Raw genomic sequence first — 22,685 nt, 5'->3', positions numbered from 1 at the left:
CGCAACTTCGTCCTTCGAGCCCTTTAGGTACTCGATTCGATGAGACACCTGCTGAGCTCTGCTGTGAGACAAATCGCCGAAATTCTAACATACTTTGTCTCAATGGGCATCGTTAGCGTTAGTCAGCAACCCGCTCAACAAATCCGTGGGACTCCCTGGGGCGACTAGAAGCAGAGGCACACCGAATGGGCCCCAGGTTGGATGCGCCATTTTATCGTGGGTTTCTTTTTGGTGTCCTCGTTCTACTAATAATCGCCGCCCGATGGGTATGCGCTCCGCTCGTCACCCAGGGAGTGACATAACACAACGAGAAGGCAGCGAATGGGTTTACTGTACCTCCCGGTTGCCCGTCGTCAAAAGCCGGCAGTCCAGGCACGCTGACCCTTGTTCTCGCCCGCGGATCGGGGCTCACAGTCGGAGCCCGTGTCCAGGGGGGCTATGTTGCGCTTTTTGCACTCCCAGGAGACTAGGGAGAGGGAAGTGACGTCAACGACACAGCAAACGCAGAGTGGTTGTTGATTTCGTTTTCTTCTGTCAACATCCAATCTGCGTTTGCTGTGTCGTTGACGTCACTTCCCTCTTCCAAGTCTCCTGGGAGTGCAAAAAGCGCAACATAGCCCCCCAGGCCTGCGGATCGCGCTTCCCACGCCAGCGCTGCGTAGGCTGGCTCCAGCCTCGCTCAGCTCGCACTGTCCCGTGCCAGCTCGTGTCTTCTCCGCTGACCGAATGTAGTGTGCCCTCTGCCTCGTAATTCACCCTCGGCTTCCACAATGCCCAGCAATATACTACGCGAAAAGACTACAAAATACTCAAAATATATTGCGGCATAGAAGCTTAACCTCTTCGCCATTGACGATGTACACATAGTCCCGAAGGATAAGGCACGGTTCAAAATGTCTCTCACAAACCGCTGATGTCTCGACGAGGCGTTTATCTTCTCATTTAAGATTGTGTTTCCACTGTAGTCTGCGCGACTCCTCATTTGGCGCACGAAACAGCGACTGCTTACGATCGCTGGTGCTTCGGCTGCCCTTGTTGTGCGGGTAGCCCAACTTGCATCCCGGCGCGAGGCAGTGTATGTCCGTCTTTTTTTCTTGAATTCATGACCCAGACGGCAACGGAACGGTGAAGACTCCCCACCACTACACCACAAAGAAAAGTGCTACTCTGCTACATTCGGAAGAAGCGCACCGCCTCAGCTTCGCCTTCTTCTTCGCTCATCGCACATGTGACACCATTTCTCCTAGGTCTCGGAACTCTAGCGCCACGTTCTCCCCTCGTGGTTATCTGCGTCAACCGTTTTCACGCAGCTCATTGTAAGTGAGCGCCGCTCTTGCTCTATACTCTGTTTCACCTTGTGTTGTACCGCAGGAAAGGCTACAAGCGCGAGCTCCTTGCTCTAGGACACATATCGGCGGCACAAGCTCTCGTGGAGCGAGGGCAGCTAGTTGTCAGCGCTATATGAGCTCGCGCTTCTAGCCTTCGCCTGCGGTGAAACGGAGTATAGAACACTGCAGCTCCGGCCAAAGCAGTCACGGCTGCCCGCTCTCGCTTTCACAGCCTTCGCAGTTGTTCCATGCTAAGGTGGGACAAAGTATAGCCACGGCCGGACTGGAAGCGCGCACTCTCTTTCTCTTCTTACGGCCTTTGCAATTGGGGCAATCGCCACCTCCCGCTGCAGTTCTCGGGGGCCGCTGTCACCTCACCCCTGGTAAAAACCCCTGGGCTACACACTAAACATTGTAACACCCATAATCGTGTAAAAAGGGTGTAGTTTAGGGAAAACACCCTTTTTACACGCTTTTTACACGATTTCCGAATATCGGTGGGTGTACAAAGAGTGTGCAGACGTTTTACACCCTTTACACACCCTCTTTACGCCCCACTTGCAGCGATGGTGTCTGAAATCATGTAAAAAGGGTGTATGGGCGAATTTTACGCCCTTCATCCACACGGTGTGAAAGGGGCCTATGGTGATGCTGTCAAATACACCCATGATTTCGTAGCCGTTCATATTGAATTGAATTGAATTGGTTTTTATTTAGACACCAGGTCAAAAGTAACACTACAAAAGGCAGATTATGTCTGCCTGACGTGGTCCTATCACCCGTTTACGATGCAAGCAATATTTATTGCTTTATTACAATACAAAGCACTATTTATTGCTTTGGTGAAACTGTTGTTGATGTACGGCGGTACAAACATCGAGGATAATTCACTGATCTATAGTAGAGATCAGTGGGATAATTAATCGCCACACGGAGTCGCGTATGATTAGGAAGTGCTAGAGAATAGTTTCTGCAACTCCTATTGAACTCTTCGTTCGACACGAGCCTAAAATTACGTTTCGCGCGTGCATCAGTTTTATCGGTTCAACCTTGATTATAAAAAAATCATCTCCGCTCGCAAACAAAAAAAAATGAATCAAGACGTGTAAATATACAACCTAGGCACCACGCACTATTGCGCTGTTATGGAATTAAATCGGAAAGATTGTGTCGATATTATTTTGCTCTAGCCAATATCTGAAAAATGGGATGGGTCGCGCCGACGCTGTCCTGACATACCGTACTTGGCGCCGTTTTTGGTTGACTGTCAAGAGTGTCCCTCGTGAATCGGCAATGCCGGCGAGGCATTTCTATTTCTTGGCTGTCTAAAATCCGACGTTAAAAAAACAATACAAAGCAATATTAACCGAAATAGAATCTGCTTACTTTTAACCTGAGAAAGACCTTTTAAGCTGAAGACTTGAACAAACTGTGGCGCCCTCATTTCGGATATTACAAACTCACCTGACTGGGTTTCGCACTACTGATAGCACCTTCACTGATATTTTATTTTGGAGTGTAGCTCTGAAGAAACAATGTCGCAATACAATCGAAAGTGCCGGATTAATGACACCCCCAGGGACGCGACTCTTATCTGCGTAATGACACCAAAATATCTAGCTTTCCGAAGCTTTTTTTTCCGTTTTTTTTTTTTTTTGGTACACGTGAAACCGCGTCTTCGGCGGCGTTAAAAATGGTTTTTCGTATTTATCTTGTGATCTCGCGGTCCGTACCAGATCATGCGCGTCTACAGGAGTGGCAGTTGGAGACGCTCAAGGTTGTACTACGCAAAGCAAGCCCTGGCGAGTCCGATTTCGTGACCTTCCCTGGGCAGGGCAGGGGTGCTATTCTGGTCACAAACGGTCACGTTCGCGTTTCTCGAAAACTCCTCCCCCCTACGAACCGCGCGCTCCTATTGGTCACAGCCCGCGTGATAATTCCACGCGGTTCCCATGGGAACGTTCGCGAAACACGAAAGCAACCGTTTGCCGTAACTGTCGCTCTTCGAGTTCGGACCGTGACGACAAAGTGACGTATGACCACGTCCGACCTATGTAGCACATAGCGGAAGTTGCGTCACTAGATTAACTGCGGTATTACTGGACACACCCTACTCTCTGTTTCACTATGAGTGCGAGCTAGTGCGGGTGTAGGAGCTACAAGAACGTGCTCCGGGCTTTCAACGTCCCTGTCGAGCAGGCGCGCTTGCGCAGTGCAAGCCAACGTTCGTGCAAGATCGTTCGGGGTGATGCGCTCGTGCTTTTAACCTCTCTTTTATTGAACGAAGGGGAACAAGCTTTGGGCAGGATTCTAGAGCGTAGAAAATGGCGGCGATGCGTGTTGCTCAACGATGGCTCGACCAACGCGTACAATGACGGGTTTTCCGCGAGCACCCGGTTGCCTTCGCGATGGACGACGACTGTTTCTGACGACAATACCACTTGTCGAAAAGCACCGTGTGATCGCAGTGTGACAACGAGAGACGGCGAAGATGAGAGATGATGACCGTCGAGCAGCAGCTACTAATTGAATCGCACTGAGAGTTTTCGCAACGGGGAACTACAAGGGCGCGGTTGCTCCCCGATGATCACATAGCTAATGCCCAGTGGATGGTGATCAGAGCCGTGACGGCCGTCGTGAGTATCGCCGTCAACCGGCTGGGAAGAGACGGTTGGGTCGACAAAACCCCGGACCGAGGCAGCTGAGGCATGTGCGAAAGAAGACTTTCGTCGCCACCATGACAAGCACACCGTCGTCGTCGGGTGCGTTGACTAAACTTAGACTCTAACTAAACCTTCGTCACCGTCATCATCGGTCTGAAGGATACCGTCACCATTCTGAAGGACTGCAACATTTTGCCGCAAACACCATTTTGCCATTAACAACATTGTGGTAAGTGGAGGTTAAAACTTAAGGATTTCTACCGCTTCGAAGTTAGTGCACGCTTAGTACCTATGTCTTCAGTTGACCATTTGTTGCGGTTTGTAGCTACTGTCAATCACGCAATAAAATCTGGATGGGTTGCTGATGGCATTTTGTTGTATCAATTAGATATTTTACATTTTCACACCAAGCTGCTGGAATTGCATATCAGTCATCGGAAAGTCATAAGAACACTTTTCGATGCCCTGCAATGAACTACGAACAAGTCTGTCCTAAAATGAATCGTTACTTGTTTAGACAGCAGGAGTTTAGTCTCACAAGTATGGTAACCTTGTTACCCACTGTAGAGAAATTTGGCCAGTGCAATCTTGTGGATGGTTGTCATCTTCGTGACCAAGAGAAACAATAAAGATACATTTGTTCTACATCCACACATGTGTGTTTAATGTTAAGGTTATGATACCAATTAAATAGATTGTTGTTTAAAAAGTGACAGTAACTCATTGAAATTAAAGAGTAGTGTGAGCTGAATTTTTGAAATTTGCCTGTGATGCAGAGCAAATACGGACTGTTGACTTATCGCCATCAAGCATAAAGAACAAGCGGAAGCAGAGTAGATGTGTGAAGGAAAAGCGAGCATATGTACTAAAGAAAGAACTGCTACGTAACATAAAGAATGTCAGCAACTATCTTGCCATTGTGGTACGAGCTCAGTGGCTATGCACATGCTTATAGCAGCTTGCAAATGTAGGATGCTCCTCTTATGGTATCATCCAGTGGCAAAGCCAGGGGGGGGGGGGGGGGGTGAGGGGGGGGGGCTTATGGGGTTCGTTCTTTCCCTCCCCAAATCCGGCGGGTCCTAGAGTGTACACACGGGTGTTGACGGGTGTTGACGAGCCTCCACAAAGGTCAATGCTGGGGAGAAGGACATTATAGAATCCAAGATGGCAAAGACCTGGTCTGTTGCGGTAATAACCAAGTGAAGTAAACAGAATAAGAGGAAACAAAAAATGAAGGTCGGTTATGGCGGCGCCCACGCACAACCGCTGCAAAGCGTCTATACTCACAAATTTCGACACTATCCCCCCCCTCCCGCACCCCAAGTCATGAACATCCCAGCCACCCTCACCCCCCTCCACCCCCACCCCCTTAAAGGTTCCTGGCTACGTCGCTACTATCAACAGCACTCAATATATAGTCAACATTATCAAGATAAGCGAAATTTTTCTTTATTTTATGCGCCATATAGGGCAGGGTTTCTGTCTTTATATACATGCAGTCAGCACACACTGTAGAAAACACTTGTGTGAAGCCTGCGTTCACAATGCAGTCCGCGTCAAACTTTCAAGGCGTTAACGAATTTCACAAATTAAATTTTCAACGAAACGTATTCGTTTTGCAAAACGGTGGCAAACTCACGTTGCGTTTTACATCATTCACCTTTGTCGTCCGATGAATCAGCAGTCAGCACTACAGAAACCTCAATGAGCGTGTCGTTTGTTTTCTTGCCGTCGGGGCGAGCGCTGGCGGTAATGGCGGCAGCACAATTCTTTCTCAGACCGTTGGCTGCTGCCTCCGTGCTCGCGGAAACGTGATTTCCTTTGTGTCAAGGTGAGGTTTTCAATCTTAATGCATGGAAACGCTGAATGAAGGTTACCGTACGAGCCACAACAACACCACCACTTTCAAGCTTCATAACACCGACACAAATAAAAGCCAAGTCTTGTATCTCGCCAAGCGTTATATCGGAAACGTTGAACGCCAGCTCACTGTGCTCTTCGACCCGGTCCTGCCGCCGAATGGGATCATCCAACAGCACGTGTGCGCGTTGATCAAGTGACCGATCGCCTGTCAAACCAGTCAAACCCCAGCCGCGGTCGATCCGACAAGCATCGCGGCCATGTTATTTCGAGTTTAACTCGCCAAGGGTACGGTTGTCGAGTTAAAACAATGAAAATAGTCCCGTGCATTCTTGTTCTTACGTCATTTTGTCGTCACAACTCGAACTCGAAAAATGACTGTTAGCGGCAAACAGAGGCTTTCTAGTTTCACGAACGTTTCCATGGAAAAGAGCGTTGAATCGTCACCCGCAATGAAGCCAATGGGATAGCGAGGTACCTATGTAGGGACGTGTGCAAATAAAAAAATAAGTAAAAGAGACTGCCCGAGATTATGCCGTCACGTGCATTTCTTCAGCGCCGAAAGAGAAGAGCATGGCTTATGGAGACGATACCGTCGTAATCACTGCAGTGAGCAAAGGGACCAAGGCAATATTAAAACTGCCCGAAGAAACGTTCCTGCACCATCTACAGAATGTTCACAACCGTTGCACTCTGCGTCGATCTCATGACTTGTTATATATTACCACAGAGTCGACGTATTCATTTGGAGTCTCCTTCACAGGCAAACAGGAAATTTCCTTTGCAGCTTATGTTCACGGCGGCTTCACAAAGGATGATCCGTGTCGCAGCGCACCTTCGCATAATATTTGTTTCTCGTAATGCTATCCGTATCATGCAGAAGCAGGGAAAACAACGACGCAAACGAGACACAAACATCACAAGGTCGTTACCGCGGTTTTCGCCATGTTTGTTTTCAAAGACCGTAGCGAAAGACTTCGAGAAAACAAGGCGAGATATCTTAGCTAAATTTACTTTACGTCATAATTAGAGTAGAGTGACTTAAATCGAAGCGAAGTTAAATAAACCGTTGCCAAAACAACAACCTACGAAGCTCGAACACCAGCGCAAAGCACCTCGAAGGGACTCTCTGAGTGGGATTAGGTGGTTGCGCCCCTAGCTGCAAGCAAGTGAACTACATGCGGAGAAAAAATGTTATTGACTCCCGGGCGATGGCAAAGGCCGTAAGAAGAGAAAGAGAGAGCGCGCTACCAGTCCGGCCGTGGTATAGCATACTTTTTTGTATAACTCGAAAGTTCCCGCCACACGTTACAACCAGCGCTAACTCGTTAGTCAGCGGACACCTCCGCCATTGCTCTTCGAAAGTTTGTTGGTTTTATTGTTCACAGCAAGGGAACTACGTACTGAAATTTCAATGAGTAAAATTCAGCACCTAATTGCAAATTTTGTGTACTTTTGAGTTTTCTACGAGGAGGCGCCAATTTTTAGATTCGTTTTAGTATGCAACGATTCATTGCTCATGCAGAACACAGACACTTGTCGTGTTGAACTTAGAGCAATATATCCCAAAATGATACCTGTAAAGTAGCATTTTCGAAACCGCGGTTGATTCACCAGAATCTTCAGTTTTACTGATCGAGGTAAATATCCCAAATATGTCAACATACCTTCCTTAAATTATATATTTCCTTCGATCATAATATGCATTAGGTTCACTACGCATATAAGAAGACATCAGATTAAAAACAAACAAGAACGAGAGGGTGAATTATAAAATATTTTATCATTCCTAAGCTATATATTGGAGAAAACACTCAAAGTGTTAAACGAAAGAACACAAAAGGCGCCTTTTACAAGTTCAGTTAAAAATCACAGCGCTTTGAGGGGTTCATTTGAGAGTTCTGGGGGCACCTAAACGCCGTTGCAAACTCCAGCATATTCATAAGCATAACATTGCACCGTGACGATGGCGGAGTATTACCGGCGTATCCCTGGAATGGTGCTCTAGAACACCACTTAGCGCATGAGGCAATAAAGAAAAGTTGCTTGGGCTCAAAAGGAAGCCCTTTAACTCTCTTCTTTTCTGCCAAGTCTTCGTAGGGCCGCAGAGCAAGGGCCAGTCCGATAACGTCAGCCATAACGTTGGCAATTGTGCCATGTAATCGATGTCCGTGATTTTTGGCCGCTTTCTCGTGGTCAATCTTGAAGCAGGCGACCGTTTTCTCGTATTTGCACCTCCTCAGAGGTGTCCACCAGAGGCGATCTTCGCAGGTGGGACTTTTCAAACTGCCATCGACGTCAAACGCACGCATCATCTCTGTTGCAATAAGATGACCCAGTCCTCCGAAGTTGGTCGAGTTCGTAGCATCAAGATCAAATACAGGTGGTAACAAGTTCGAAGCCGGAATGATTATCATATTCTTCGATGATATGTAAGTTACTTCCGCAGTGATTGGGTAATTAACGCATCCGTGGTCTCCCAGAAGCCACTTGGTGGTCATATGGGATGCGTTGAGCCAATCGCTGAGGAAATTACATGCCGCGTAAGGGTAGGCCTTATAACGAGTGTCCATTGTCTCTTTGGAACAGAGGGAACACGGGTACCCAACCTCTACACCCATTGAGCGCAGCTTGCTTATTGCGCTGAATCTCGAGCCCTCGCGGAGCCACTTAGCGTCTCGAACAACTCGGAGAGCGTAGTTACGTATGTCTTCCACCATATCCTTAGCAGCTTTTAAGGAAGCCTGAGGCACGGCTTTATAAAGGTACACCGCCAGCACCGGAACTTCCATTACCTTCGCAGTGGCAGATAGGCAAATCTCACGCCCAGTAGTGTCGTTGTACAAGGCAGCAACAGACGGCGACGCAAGCGGAGCTAGTAAACGAAGGACCTCCCAAGCAATCAACAATTGAAGACGAAGGCATTGAGCAACTTCACAAAGGTTATCAAAGTAATTCACAGCACCCGGGCTTGTGAACACTGGCTTGTTTTCCTGGTAAATTCCTGAGGCGTATTTTTGTAAAAGAGCACACCACACTGCAGCACTAAAATGGGGAGTGATAAAATCGAAAGCGGCAATTGGGGTTTGAGCAAAAGACTCCATTTTTCGAAGCTTGTCATCGGAAAGAAAACCAACGGCTTCGTTTTCTCCTAGAATAATTTGTTTTATAACGTTCATTGTTTCTTTCTTGTCAGCTGAGAGACCATAAGCTTTCATGTGTTCCATATACAACCTCTCTTTGTAATCACTGCTCAAGCGTTTGCGACTTGTAATCCAGATTAGGTGAGCCGTGCTTATACCGATCTTAATTGTCTTTTCTCCCTGTGGATCGGCGAGGTGGTCAATCGTTACCTCAAGCAAAGAAAATATGTTATATTCGAGGGACAGCCGCAGAATCTTTTCTAGTGGACTTCCTCGCCCGATATCAACCAAAGAAAGATCCATTTTGTCCATAAAGTGGCGCAGGGCTCCTATTTCATCTTTTGTGTTGCATCGAACGCCTATGCAGGCCTGATAGAGACTGGCGGCCTTCTGCACAGCTGTCAGTCCATTGTCCGGGATCGTCATTTCCTCTAAAGTTTTCTGGACATGTTCATAAATCCTGGCCATAAGTTGATCACGAGTCCGTCGTTGTGCTTCTTTATAGTTTCCGCAAACAAAACCGTAGAAGTCTAGACAAGGGTCAATATTTTGGTTCATGTACACACTGAGTGCGCCCGCAGCGGTCACGCAATTCTCGACCGCGCATTTTCCTGGGCTGTCTTCCAGAGGAGTACGCACCTCACGTTTTTGCTTGACGCCATTGGCGTTAGACATATTGCCTTTGGGCGCAACGAGGACAAAGGACGAATATGGTCCGTTGAACAAAAGCAGAAAGAGGGCAGCCCCGACGGCAGTTATGGCGAGAGTAGTGGCACAACACGTGAACCAACCCCGAGGAGTCAGGGCTTCGTCCTCCGAGTCTCTTCTCATCTGGAAACAATAATAAAAAAAAAAACGAAGAGGTTTTGAAATTACGAAGTTCAACTTTTTTATTTATTTTTTTTATTTACGTGACGACTACAAAAACATAGAGACATTTCAATATCTAAACAAGGAAGCGGTCTTTTATTTTTTCTACAATATCAGTTTCTCATTTATATTTGACTTATTCCAGTCCCATGCCGCTACTGATACATTAACTTTCTGGGTCGATGACCTACCTTAATCGGTGACATTGCTATAGCAAAAGCTGTGGATTTTCTCGTTGTGTTATGCAACCGTAGTTATAGAATGAATGGTAAGCTAAGCACGTACCCACCCATAAGACAAGCGAAAACACTCGATCCGGCCCTTTCCTGCGACCTTAATGATGCTTCCGTTTCTTGAATAGCTGACAGACGGAAGCTATGGCACCCGGAGCGCGTCCCGAACTGGTGTGTTTACAGGTCCTCAAGCCTGGTGACGTGATAATAGTGTTATCTCATTGCCTGCCTCGATATTGCCGGTGGCGCATCGGCGAAGAATGCGGCAGACGCCTATTATGCTGTAGCTCCCTCGGCAGCCAAGCAGTTGATGGAAAATGAAGCACACATCCTATGGGAAGCCGAAACAAACCCGACATTTTCTCCGCTCGACTTTTTCACCGGCATATGCTTCTGGCCGCAATATATCATCTAGCTCATGAATTTCGACGCATGCATAGGCGGGATCCCTCGCGAATTCAGCTTCAGCTCATCAAATTAGAATATTCGTTTACTTTCTTTGTCACTTCTATGCACACCTAATAAAATGGTGAATTGTCCCACCTACCATTAGGCCAGTTGAAACCCAAAGAACGTCATTACCGTCACGAGTTTTTTTTTCTTTTACTTTGTCTTCTTTTTTATTGAAGCATGATCTACAATGGCCTCGTATTTTCTCCTAAAAAAAAAAAAAAAGACTAGCAGGCATGTATCTTATTTAAAGACATTTTGAACGAAATTTTTTTTTCAGTGCACACCTAGCGGTGTCCACTAAGTGTTAAATACTCCTGTAATCTGCGTCTTAATCGCCTTTGACATCATCATCATTAGGAGGCTCGTCGCCACATGTAGAATAGTCCCCTACTTTCTGATACGCTTGCAGTAGTCGGTCCTTTGCCTACCTAGGGGGATCGGTGGCCGATAAATAAAAAAAAAAAAAAAAAAAAAAAAAGGGGATCGGTGGCCGAGTGGTCTAGCGCACACCAGCTCGGAGCACGTGGAGCGAAAGCTCGCGCTGCAGAACCCAGGGATCCTGGGTTCGAGCCCCACCCCTGCCCGTTTCGATCTGGATGAGCATCGTACCGGCGTGCGGTCGTGTATCACTACTGCGTGACGCACGTTAAAGACCCCAGGCTAGCGGCTGTACCGCACTGGCTAAATTTCTCATCTACAGCTGGGAGACTCGTCGCCCCTGTGAGGCAGACCAAGTTCTAGGCTGTATAAACATACACACAACCCCCAATTCATTCCTTTGCCTACCGCTTTCCTGCGGCATCGGTTCATAATGGACAATATATAGTACACGACCAGCTTTGTTAGGGGTGACCAGGTCACTCCGTGTTTCCCTATGGGAGCGCGCCGGCCAAGAAATATCACGTGAACAGCTTGGAGGGACCGAGTGTTCAGCTAGGCGCCGCCCTAGCTCAACACCAAAAGCGCGGCGGCCGCTATGGAAGGCAATGGAGCGTGTGGAAAAGTTGCAAAGGTAGCGCTCAGTCACGCGTTTAAATGGTGGCTCACGCGCTCGCGCGTTCCAACCTCGACAATGCTTTTTGAAGTCAGTCTCAGCTGAGGCGCTGTTTCAAGCAAGCCGGACCAGGAAAGGCAAAATCAATAGCAGTACAACAAAAAGATCAAAGCGTTGTATAAAAAAATGCTGAGTTATATTTATTTGTTTCTGCCATCTCGCACCATCACGAGCTATCACCGATCTTACATGTTTTTCTGAAATCCCCTCTTTTCAATGAGACCCCAGTGGCAAAAACACACATGATAACGGCGTTTTTTTTTGTTTTGTTTTGTTTATTGGCGCCCGCCTGTCTGCTTCATGGACGAGTCCTGACGTCAGCATTATTTCGATCCTAAGCCACCAACCAAACGTTCCCATAAAAAAAAAACACTCCCACTCGCGTGGAGTTTTTATTATTTGCATGGCTGCACAGCTGCAATGGAAAAAGAGTATCACAAGTGACCGATGACCGGAGCGGCCAAATCGCGACACGCGGTGCAATTGTTCCCGAGCGCACCGATAGCGAAAGTGACAGTCACGTTCATGTCTCAACGCGGGGGCGGTCGGCAGAAAACTGCCAATCCTAAAGCCCGGATTTTAAATGCTACCTTCTCCCGAAGAAAGGGTAAAAGCACAGGCGAGCTGGTGAAGAACTTCCATCGTAAACCGGAGACACGGAAAAATAAAAAACGGACAAAACAACAACAAGTCTCAAACACAGCTTCTAGTTTATTTGAACACCTCCGCTCTTATATATACACCACAACCCTCCTCTCCAAAGGTCGACACACCTCCTCTCCACTCCATCAACGACATCTCAAACTGAACCAATGACACATGCTACTTCCCTTCCTTTCATACCAACCAAAAACTGACCCAGACGACCTCCTTTCCAAACCATGAAACAGGCACTCAAACAACAACCCTGCTAACAATGAAAACACCCCCCCCCCCCCCCAAAAAAAAAAGGAAAATATAGATTTTTTTTTTTTTTGGAACCGACCAGCCACAGCTGATAACAGGCCTATCTAACAGACACGGCGTTAACATTCAAACAGCCCTCAAAAAAAAAAAAAAATTAGAGACATAGAAAGCGTTTCAGTTCACTTCCGAAACCCAAGGACGGTGTGCTGACACAATTGCCACGCTCCAAAAATACATAAAGTCTCCCTCACAACTCTCCTACCATTTTCTTTCTCTTTATGCAATACCTGGGTATCCCCCCACTCAGGCTGACAGTGATTGCAGTCTACAACATGTTTAGCTATTTCTGAATGCTGCGCATTGTCTTTTACCGCCCTTTTATGTTCCAGCAACCTATCATTCAAACAGCGACCAGTTTGACCTACATAAGACAACCCACACCGCAACGGAATGTCGTATACAACTCCTACTTGACAAGTTAAATCAGGGTTTTGGTGTTTCTTTAGGCAACCCTGTTATGTTGTGTTGTTGTGTTTGTTGTGTCTTGTGTTATGTTGTGCCTTGAAAACTAAATTTACTCCGAACCTCTTAGCCACTGACTTCAAATTGTGAGATATTCCATGATAGTAAGACACACAGACCACATTTTCAGAACCGGTTTTTCTACCGGAGCCGAACTGAACTTTCTTAACACCTTGAGCACAACGCTAGAAATCACATCCTGGTGATGGCCCGCTTCCAAAAGACGCAACTTTTGCAACCCTATCGCCTCTCCAACGTGATGTATAACATGACTTTTTACACGCGTTATCTACCACAGATGCGATTACACCCCTCTTGACTAACTTCGAGTGACAGCTGTCAGCAGCCAACAAGGGTTTTGCCGATTCCTTACCAAACCTCCAACACAAGCCCTTTTGTGTGTGTAGTAGGAGGTCTAGATACTGAATCTTGCCCTGAAGAGTGCTTCCCTCCGTAAACGTCGAATCGTGGCACTTTTCTATTATACACTTCTTAACCGTCCCTGCTAACCCTTCCTCAAAAGAACAAATCAAAATGTCGTCTACATAGCGACGAACTACAACAGCTCCACTCGGCAAAGACCGCACAAACGCGTCGACATAAACATCCATTTCATTTAAAAAAATCTCTGATAACACTGGCGCAATTGAAGACCCGATACACACTCCCTCTTTTTGGATAAAAAAAGCACCTTCAAAGTCTATAACAGTGGACCACAAATAAAACTCCAGAATGCTCATAAAGCTATCCACATCAATTCCAGAGGAAGACTGAAATTTTACTAGATGGTCATCACACCACCTCCTGACCTTCCTCAAAAGCTCCGACTTATTCATAGAATAATAAAGATCCTTGATGTCTAAAGTTATTACTTCGCAGCTTCTCCCGTGATGAGGATTCAGTATTTCTATTAATGGCTCAGAGTTTCTCAATGATAACGGGCTATCGAAATCCACTCCGGTTAGACACTTTTGTATAAAAACCGACAACACCCCCTGCCAAGCACCATTTTCGTTCACAACTACTCTCAACGGGAAGCCAGCCTTGTGGTCCTTCAACAAAAATTTCAGTCTTAAGGTAGCCTGTGAAACCTCCCCTAGCCTCTTTACCACCGTCTGAAAGTCACACTCCTTAAGCACAGCTACCACATTCCTTTTCGCTTTCTTGAGGTCCCCAACATACGGCTTAAAAAGTTTATCAACCGCTTCAGCTGCCTTTGCTCTAAACATGTCATTCCCTAGGACAGCAAACCTCCCTGATTTGTCCGTCTGAAGTAAAGTAAGCTCTTTCTGTTCTAGGTCCTTCTTTACATCCCTGAACATCTTACAGGATACCTTATCCCTCGAAAAAGTCTGATCCACTATCCTTGAGACCTTCCTTATTGATTCATCAATAAAAACTTTTTTCTTGTCCTGATCAGAAATTTTCTTCGTGATTTCAAGCACATCAGATACAATATCCACATTAGATGGCTTCACGTTAACGGAGAACTTCGGTCCCTTTCCCAGACATGCTTCTCTCTTTTTATCTAGCTGCTTTCCCGACAAGTTGAAAGGCATTCCTTGGCGATTAATTCTAACATTCGTTGCCTCACATGCAGTTCGCTTGACATGGAAATTATAGCTTTCCTTCTGCTCCCACTCCATAGCGCCTCCCTTTTTGACGACAACAATGACAGCCAAGTTGAATACTCAATAGTATTGCCATAACTTTCCCCACGTGTTAAAGTCCAAATACTGTCAGACACCTTCCAAGCTTGCTTGAGTTGGTCCTGTAGAGAGTTCCTGTAGGCCGCCAGAACTTTTTTGTTGGTCGTCCAATCACAAGTCAATGAAAAGAGGTAGGGCCATCTTGAGCCTTCGATGTACCTTTCTCTTGAGCAGAAGCCCAGAAAACACCAATCCGCCTCAAGCTCCGCCATCCGCTGTCCCAACTTGCAAAGAACTAGGAGGCTGTATACTTCTCCCTCAACTTTCTGCCGGCCACCCCGCATTAAGACATGCAAATGACTGGCACTCTCGCTATCGGCGGCGCGGTCGGCAACAATAGCGCCGCTTGTCGCGATTTTGCCGCTCCGGTCATCGGTCACTTGTGCTACTCTTTTTCCGTTGCAGCTATACACATTCAACCGTGAGGCGAAGGTTCAGTGAAACTGATTATCTACGTCACAGTTTGTTTAATTGCTTGTTTGTTTATTGGTTCAACCCAGAAGGGTAATGCAACTGTGAGCGGGCATTAGCCCGTGCCAAGGGGGTGGCCGGCAGAAAGTTGAGGGAGAAGTGCCTCTGCGTCAGTAAAAGTGCTGCAGTGCCTCTACGTCAGCAAAAAAGTGCTGCAGTGCCTCTACGTCAGCAAAAAAAGAATAAATAACTAAAGCCGATACATAAATGAAGAATGTCCGTGAGTTGTGGGAGACCACGAATCGAGTATATTTATTTATTTATTTATTCAATCCATCCTTCAGCGCCCAGAGGCATTACAGAAAAAAAAGGGGGGGGGGGGGAATATACAGCCAGAGGAAAACAATAAACGAACTGTAGGTTTGTGACATAAAGTTTGCTAGTGGAAAGAAAATAAGTCTGGTAAAAAAACACATTGTTGGATGATACCATGACAAGCGACTCGGGTGGACAGTTCCATTGATGAGTGGTAAGAGGAAAAAAAGAGTGTTTCAAGATAATAGAGCGTTTTAGCAAACCGTTTTCGCTTTCTCGCTCCGCTTTCTGGAAAGCGGAGTCGCCATCGCGCATGCGCGACCCGCTCTGGGATTTGAGCGCGAAGCGTCAGCTCCGCTTTTGTCGCCATTTTAAGAAGCACGTTCCACTCTCAGTAAAGCGTGTTTCACATGCAGCGACTTTGGCCCTAAAGCGTGTTTCACATGCAGCGATTTTGGCCCTAAAGCGGCGCGATTTCTGCCGTCGCGGCGCTCGTGCCGCAGAATTGCTGGTGCTGGCCAGAGCGCCGCGACGGCAGAAATCGCGCCGCTCTAGGGCCAAAACCGCTGCATGTGAACTAGGCTATAGAGTTCATTAGATGGTGTTTTTCTGAAAAGGAATTCGAAATGGGTGCTCGCTATTTGAAATAATGCTTCGGAGCGCGCTTGACCGTTATGAACCTCGATGCAGCAAGATGGCTGCGCAGACTTTGTTTGACACGGCGTCCTCCAGAAAACGTTTCACGGTGGTCAAGAGCCTCTTGCTGCTTCGAGAAATCGCTGGCCGCAATCCTTTCACGGCCCCTGAACGGTGGGAACAGGTGCTGCCTTGTCTAAGCCAGCGGGCTCGATTTTTCTATGCGAGATGACGACGACGACGTTGAGAGGATGACACACCGGGTGACGGCGGTGCCTCAATCTGAGCCCTAGTGGGCTATGTTGCACGTTTTGGACTCCCAGGAGAGTAGGGAGAAGGAAGTGACGTCAACAACGCTCTTTGGACGTTGATTGGTGTAGTCGCTGATGACGGTATTTGTAGAAGTTGCTAAGACACGTTCATTCATACCTACGTCACTTCCTTCTCCCTAGTCTCATGGGAGTCCAAAACGTGCAGCCTCGGTTCCTCGGAGTCGGCAGCTTCTACTTTGGCTGGGCTACCTCCTTGGCGCATGATAATTTGACCCCAGTGGACCTCAGTGAGCAACAGCGCCATTATGTTCCTGGTCCTCCTTTATGCACTGATCGAACGGCGTGCAAGATCCTCATGGCTCGCTGGGGTGCTATGTTGCGCTTTTTGGACTCCCAGGAGACTTGGAAGAGGGAAGTGACGTCAACGACTAGAGCAAACGCAGATATGATGTTGACGGAAGAAAACGAAATCAACACCCAATCTGCGCTTGCTGTGTCGTTGACGTCACTTCCCTCTCCCTAGTCTCCTGGGAGTCCAAAAAGCGCAACATAGCACCCCCTGCTCACCCGCCCAACCCGCCTCCACGAAGTGTGGACTTCTGCGAATCGGACTGCCATCCTCCCCAATACCAACAACCCATGTCGTCGTCATCTTGCACGTATATACTCATCACATTACCATGTTCCCTAGACGCGGTACCGCGGGCCTCAGTAGTACGGGCTGCTGCTGCCTTTCCGCGGTGCCGCAGCTCTCCAGAGCCAAAAATTAAAGGTTAAAGACCAAAGACTAAAGCAGTCGGCAAACGGACAGATATTTTGTTTGGTTATTTTAGGCAGCAAAACAGTGAACATTCGAAAGTGAGTGCTCCATTTATATCTCTACTTTTTTTTCCCAATCAAATGAGTCTTTTCTTCTTCGTATGCTTCGGCTTATGATAGGGTACCTTGGTGTCTATGTACACTGCGCGACACTGTTAGCGGGAAAATCAATATCCTGTTTTCATTTTTCACCTTAAATTCGAGGGGCTGACATCAGCTTATTGGTGTGGAATAAAGCGCTCGTTTGGGGCACTAATCTGAGCGACAAATTTTCAGTTCTTTTAATAGCTGCTATATAAATAAACTGCAAATAAAAGCGATTTTTTCGTGTCGTCTTAACAGTGAAGCGCAGTGTATGCATCTGCCTTGGGGGGGGGGGGGGGGGGGGAAGGAAGGGGTGACATGTAACCATTTTGCTTGACTACTCATTCTATTTCTTTTGTGCGTTTTTGAAAGTGCGTTTTCAGCTTAAGCTCCTGCCTAAAAAAGCCTACGGTTTTTTCTTGCAACAGAAGGCCACGCAACACAGGCTACTTTTACAATGCTGAATTCAACAGTAACACTGTAATTTGATTAGATGCAATATTCGCACGCACATCTGAGAAGTAAAATGGGAGTCGTTAGTTAATTTTTTTTATTAAAATATTTCTAAATGCCTTTCAGCCCAGTTGGACAGGTTTTTCGCTCAGTACAAAAGCTTGAATGATTAACTGTGATCATTTTATTCATTCTAATATTAAACAAACAAAAATAAAAACAGGCCCACGGTATTTGTAGGGTTCGTCCAGCTGACAAATTATGCCGTCTTCGCACATCACTGCCTGGTGCTTCACGACGAGTACCCTCTTGTGGTCCTCTTCTGATTCTTTGATGGCCGGCATATGGGCATGCTGTGAGGTCAACAAAACCCCAACAGTTGTCCAGGGGTGCTCCCTTGTCCTTGACGGCCTAATAAAAAGAACAAAAAGGCACTCTTACGACACGTCAGTATTTAAACATTCTAAAGCATGTGATATGGAACTTGTATATCCTCCAAGATAAAGCGTATTTCCAATGTAAGGTTATAGAAAACTGTGTATTGTAAAGTAAAAAAAAAATATATATATATTTATATATATATATATATAGTTGTTCTTTAATTCCGCTAAACGTTGAGGTCGTCAAACTATGCATGCGAGGCCCGCTGAAGAGCGTTCTATTATATACCACTATTGCTTAGAAGTCCAGGGCTGTGTTTGCTAAATTTTGCATTGTTATGCCTGTCTGGCTTTCATCAGACAAAAACTTGACGTGGAATATTCTTTTCACCGTTATTGGTAACACTTTTCAAAACACCACCGGATAACATATTCGGCCGCCATATTTTGGGCATCGCTTTTACTGCGGGACGTGTGACTAGAACCGATTTCATATTCAGCATTGACGCAGCGTTCGTGTCTAATACATTTAGACTCGCATCCACGACAAACAATGACGCAGCTCTCTATATAAGCCCCTATATCCGCCTATATAAGCCTATATATCCGCCCCTATATTCGAGGCCGCCTATATAAGGCGGCCTCGAAGGATAGAGGCACCATGGGTTGCGCTTTTAAAAAGGCTGCATTCAAGCCTCTGTTGTTTTCTAAATCTACTAAGGAAATTCAAGGCGAACATTTCCGGAGGAAACTTAAAGAATTCAGAAGTTGCCAGCGAATATGAATAAATAAAGCTGAGAGGGAATGGTTTCTTTGGTGCAGCTTGCGAGCGCTTTGCTCGTGGCCAGCTCTAAGTGGCATTTTCGACAGGAGGGCGCGTGCACAGGTATAATCGGCGTTCAAGCACGCGCTCCCGTAGATCTGACTGCATAGCCGTAGAACGTTCACAAAAACGCGACGACTTTACCGACGCCATGCTGGTTGCAAAGTCATACTCGTTCACTTCGTTTCATTATGCTGTTTTGCGTTACATAAAACTCAAATCGAATGGTATACTTTTCACGCGCGGGGCGTATGCTTTACTTCTTGATTCGGCCTCTTTCAAGCTGAGGTCACGGTGAAAAACATCGACGCGTATTGAGTAAGTGCTAAGGACGCTGAGGGCAGTCCGCTTTACAACTTGTGAAGCGGAGCGCACGCTCACTCCGCTAACTATACGCTCCAACTCAGAGCGGGCCACGCATGCGCGGTCTGAACGATGCTTTTTGCAGAGCGTAAGGTAGAGCATAGAGGGCTCATAACAGTGGCCTACTAAAACTCGCAGGTTACAAACGCGCTCGTCGTGACTTGGGGTGCTATGTTGCGCTTTTTGGACTCCCAGGAGATTACGGAGAAGGAAGTGACGACAACGACACAGCAAACGCAGATTGGATGTTGACAGAAGAAAACGAAATCAACACCCAATCTGCGTTTGCTGTGTCGTTGACGTCACATCCTTCTCCGTAGTCTCCTGGGAGTCGAAAAAGCGCAACATAGCACCCTTGTCCAGACACTGCCCATGTACACCTTGTTGTTGTTGTGTTTTTTTGTGCCAAAAGAAAAGTAAAGACTCAAATTATTGGCGTATAGAAAAAAGTAACTTTTTACCAGACAGAGCAGTTGTACTAGAAACAATGGAAATGCAAAATGTACACAAACCATGCAGGGTCTCACCTGTGAGCGGAGCTCCAGTTTCGCCAGGGTCAACCACCTATGGTTGTTCATGTCAGCGAGCAGGTGGCCGAACCTCTTGTTGATCTGACCCACGATGAGGTTCACGAAGCTGAAGAACACCCACAAGTTCCGTTCAAACACTCATCCAAGTACGAACAGACGGTTGGGATAGGCCAGTCGACAAAGAACCGTGCAAAGCGTTTCACCAGATTGGCAACACCCTGCGCCGATCTGTCGGGTGCTGGGATTTAGAGGCCCGCTTGCAGAGCAGCCAGGTCCTTCTTTAAGCGGGATAGCCTCCTAAAGAGTTTCTCTTCTACATTGGAAATATCCAGCAAACCGCGTTCATAAAGGGAGCTTCGGCCCTTGATGGCACGAAGGATACAAATCATGCATTCGATGTCTCGCCAGCTTAATCTCGTTAGAAGTCTCCTTCCTTGACAACAGCGTGGATTCATCGTGCAGATGCTTTGCTAGCCTTAAGCAACACTGTACTCGTACTTCGCAAAAGAATGTACTCGCAATGCGCAAACTTCGTCCTTTTCTTTCATTTTTCTACTTCAAATAACAAAATCTGTTTCATTTTTTATTTGAGTGGAGCAGAAGCTACAAGAGCGAGGGCCGGCCTTTCAGCGTCCTCGACCAGCACGCGTGCTCGTGCAGTGCAAGTATCGTTTAGAGCAACATGCTCATGCTTATAGGCCGGTTCACACATACAGCGAAGCGCTAAGTTAGCGCTACGTGAGCGCTCCAAGGAGCGCTCATGTGGCGCTTCCTAGCGCTTGATGTAGCGCTCGGTTAGCGCTTCAGTAGCGCTCTGTTAGCGCTTCAGAAGCGCTTTGTTAGCGCTCTTTTAGCGCTACAGAAGCGCCTTGTTAGCGCTCTCACGCTCCTGGTGTCGTGCTTGCTGCTGCGGAACAGCGCGTGCACGGCAATTCCCTTGTTGTTGTTTTTCCTTTGGCATTGAAAGAAGAGGAAGTAAAACAGCCGCTTTCCAAAGGGTCGGGCAGGCGATCCAGAGTCATGGACTTATGGCGAATTCCACTGGTCGTTTTGGAGCGCGCCGGGATCGACTTTTCTGGAGCAAGCCTATTTCACTGGGCGATCGGGATTGAGACCGACATGTTTCACTGGTCGTTTTGAATTAGCTCCCGCTCCAGATCTTGATCTGGATCCGATGGCGAATTCCGCTGGGCGTTTTGGAGCGCGCCGGGATCAGTTGAACAGATCCGGAATGGAGCTCACAATTTGAACGGGGTCGCGCCGGCGATGGATCCCCGTGGAACATGACCACTGCTCCGGGATCGGCATTTGCCTTCATGTCATTCGACTGCCGGGGAATCCCCTTTCCGCGGCCGCCGCGGTCGTTTCGAAGACGTTTTCGCAATCGCGGCGCTAACACGTGTTCGACGCACGAGCGGCAGGAACGGCTCAGGAGCTTCTAGCAAAGATTGCCAGAATGCCCGTAGCGCGGCCAAAACCTTCTCAGTAAAACATATAAAAAGCGCAACAGAAACAAGGACAAGAAGTAAACAGGACAGGCGCTAACTTTCAACTAGTTTTATTCTGGACGCCGACAATGTTTTAGACGCCGACAATGTTCTTAAGGTTTTTAGATACGTGGACGATTTTCTTGTACTTTTAAAAACTAACACCCCTGTGACGCACTGTGATACAGTACAAAGTATTCTGTCAGCTTTTGAACAACATGGGAAAGGTTTAATTTTTACTCATGAGCTTCCTGACAACAATCATTTGCAGTTTTTAGATATTAACATCACCATCAACGAACGACGTGTGTGCTGGATGTATCGACCTCGCGCGCGGAAAGAGTTACTTCCTTTTGATTCAGCGCATTCAAAGACTGTTAAGAGAGCGATTGCAACTTCGTGCCTGGAGTCTGCACTGCTGAAGTCTTGTGACCATCAGGCGGATGCTAGTTTTAAATACCAAATTTCTAGACTGGAATTAGCTGGCTTCCTGTGTTCGGTCTTGGTTTCTGTGGCGGAGACCGCCTTACAAAAAATGAAGGGGTTGAAAAGAAAGGTCCCAACGAGGCAGAGAACAAAAAGACCAGAGGTCATTCCGTACATACACAAGGTTGCCCACAATCTGAAGAAAGTTGCAACCAAGTACGATGTTCCAGTTGTATTCTCTGCCCCAAAGAAGTTGGCTGGGTTGTGCGCCCGCATCTCTGATGAGGAGGCAAAAGCACCGTGTGACAAAAAACACGTCACCCCTTACGTGGACTGCACAGTGGGTGTGGTCTACGAAATCCCCCTGACTTGTGGAAAGGTATACATTGGCCAGACGGGGCGGTGCATCAATGACCGAGCACGGGAGCACGCTTTATCAGTAAAAAATAAATATGGCTCGCATTTGCCTATACATTGCAACACGTGTGGCTGTGTTCCGCGACTTCAGCAGATGCGGATACTAGGAAGAAGCCGAGAGACGGTCGCTCGAGAGCTATTGGAAGCTTTCTTTATCAAAAAAAGTGGGACGGCATGTGTCAGCGACACTTCTATTATTCTTCATTGTAATGAATTTCAGTTTTTGAATGATCGGGTGAAAATTTAATCAACTTTTACGTGGTGCTGCTTTGCTTGTCGTGTGTATATATGTGTTCGATTTTCCAGAATAAAACTAGTTGAAAGTTAGCGCCTGTCCTGTTTACTTCTTGTCCTTGTTTCTGTTGCGCTTTTTATATGTTTTACTAAGATGAACCAACTAGCCCAACAACGTACCTTACTAAAACCTTCTCTTCTCCCTCCTGGAAAACGAACCGGCTGTCGAGCCAAAAGGTAAAGGTCCTGTCACACTGAGGGGACAGTTGGACAAATCTATCCGGCAACACGGGG

General features: G+C 46.9%; 1 protein-coding gene across 1 annotated transcript; it reads right to left on the bottom strand.

Annotated features, from left to right (window-relative positions):
• Positions 1–7,713: 7,713 nt before the first annotated feature.
• On the bottom strand, positions 7,714–10,070 carry LOC120843714 (endothelin-converting enzyme homolog). Its single transcript, XM_040215153.1, has 2 exons — positions 10,056–10,070; positions 7,714–9,825 (listed from the first exon to the last, which is right to left on the bottom strand). Exons 1-2 carry the CDS (start codon positions 10,068–10,070, stop codon positions 7,714–7,716), a joined length of 2,127 nt encoding a protein of 708 aa, XP_040071087.1.
• Positions 10,071–22,685: the final 12,615 nt, after the last annotated feature.

Source organism: Ixodes scapularis, unplaced genomic scaffold (genome assembly GCF_016920785.2).
Source record: "Ixodes scapularis isolate PalLabHiFi unplaced genomic scaffold, ASM1692078v2 PGA_scaffold0__279_contigs__length_252992795, whole genome shotgun sequence".
NCBI classification, from domain to species: Eukaryota; Metazoa; Arthropoda; class Arachnida; order Ixodida; family Ixodidae; genus Ixodes; species Ixodes scapularis.
The sequence above is the reverse complement of the archived record's forward strand: the minus strand, read 5'-3'. Positions and strand labels throughout refer to the sequence as shown.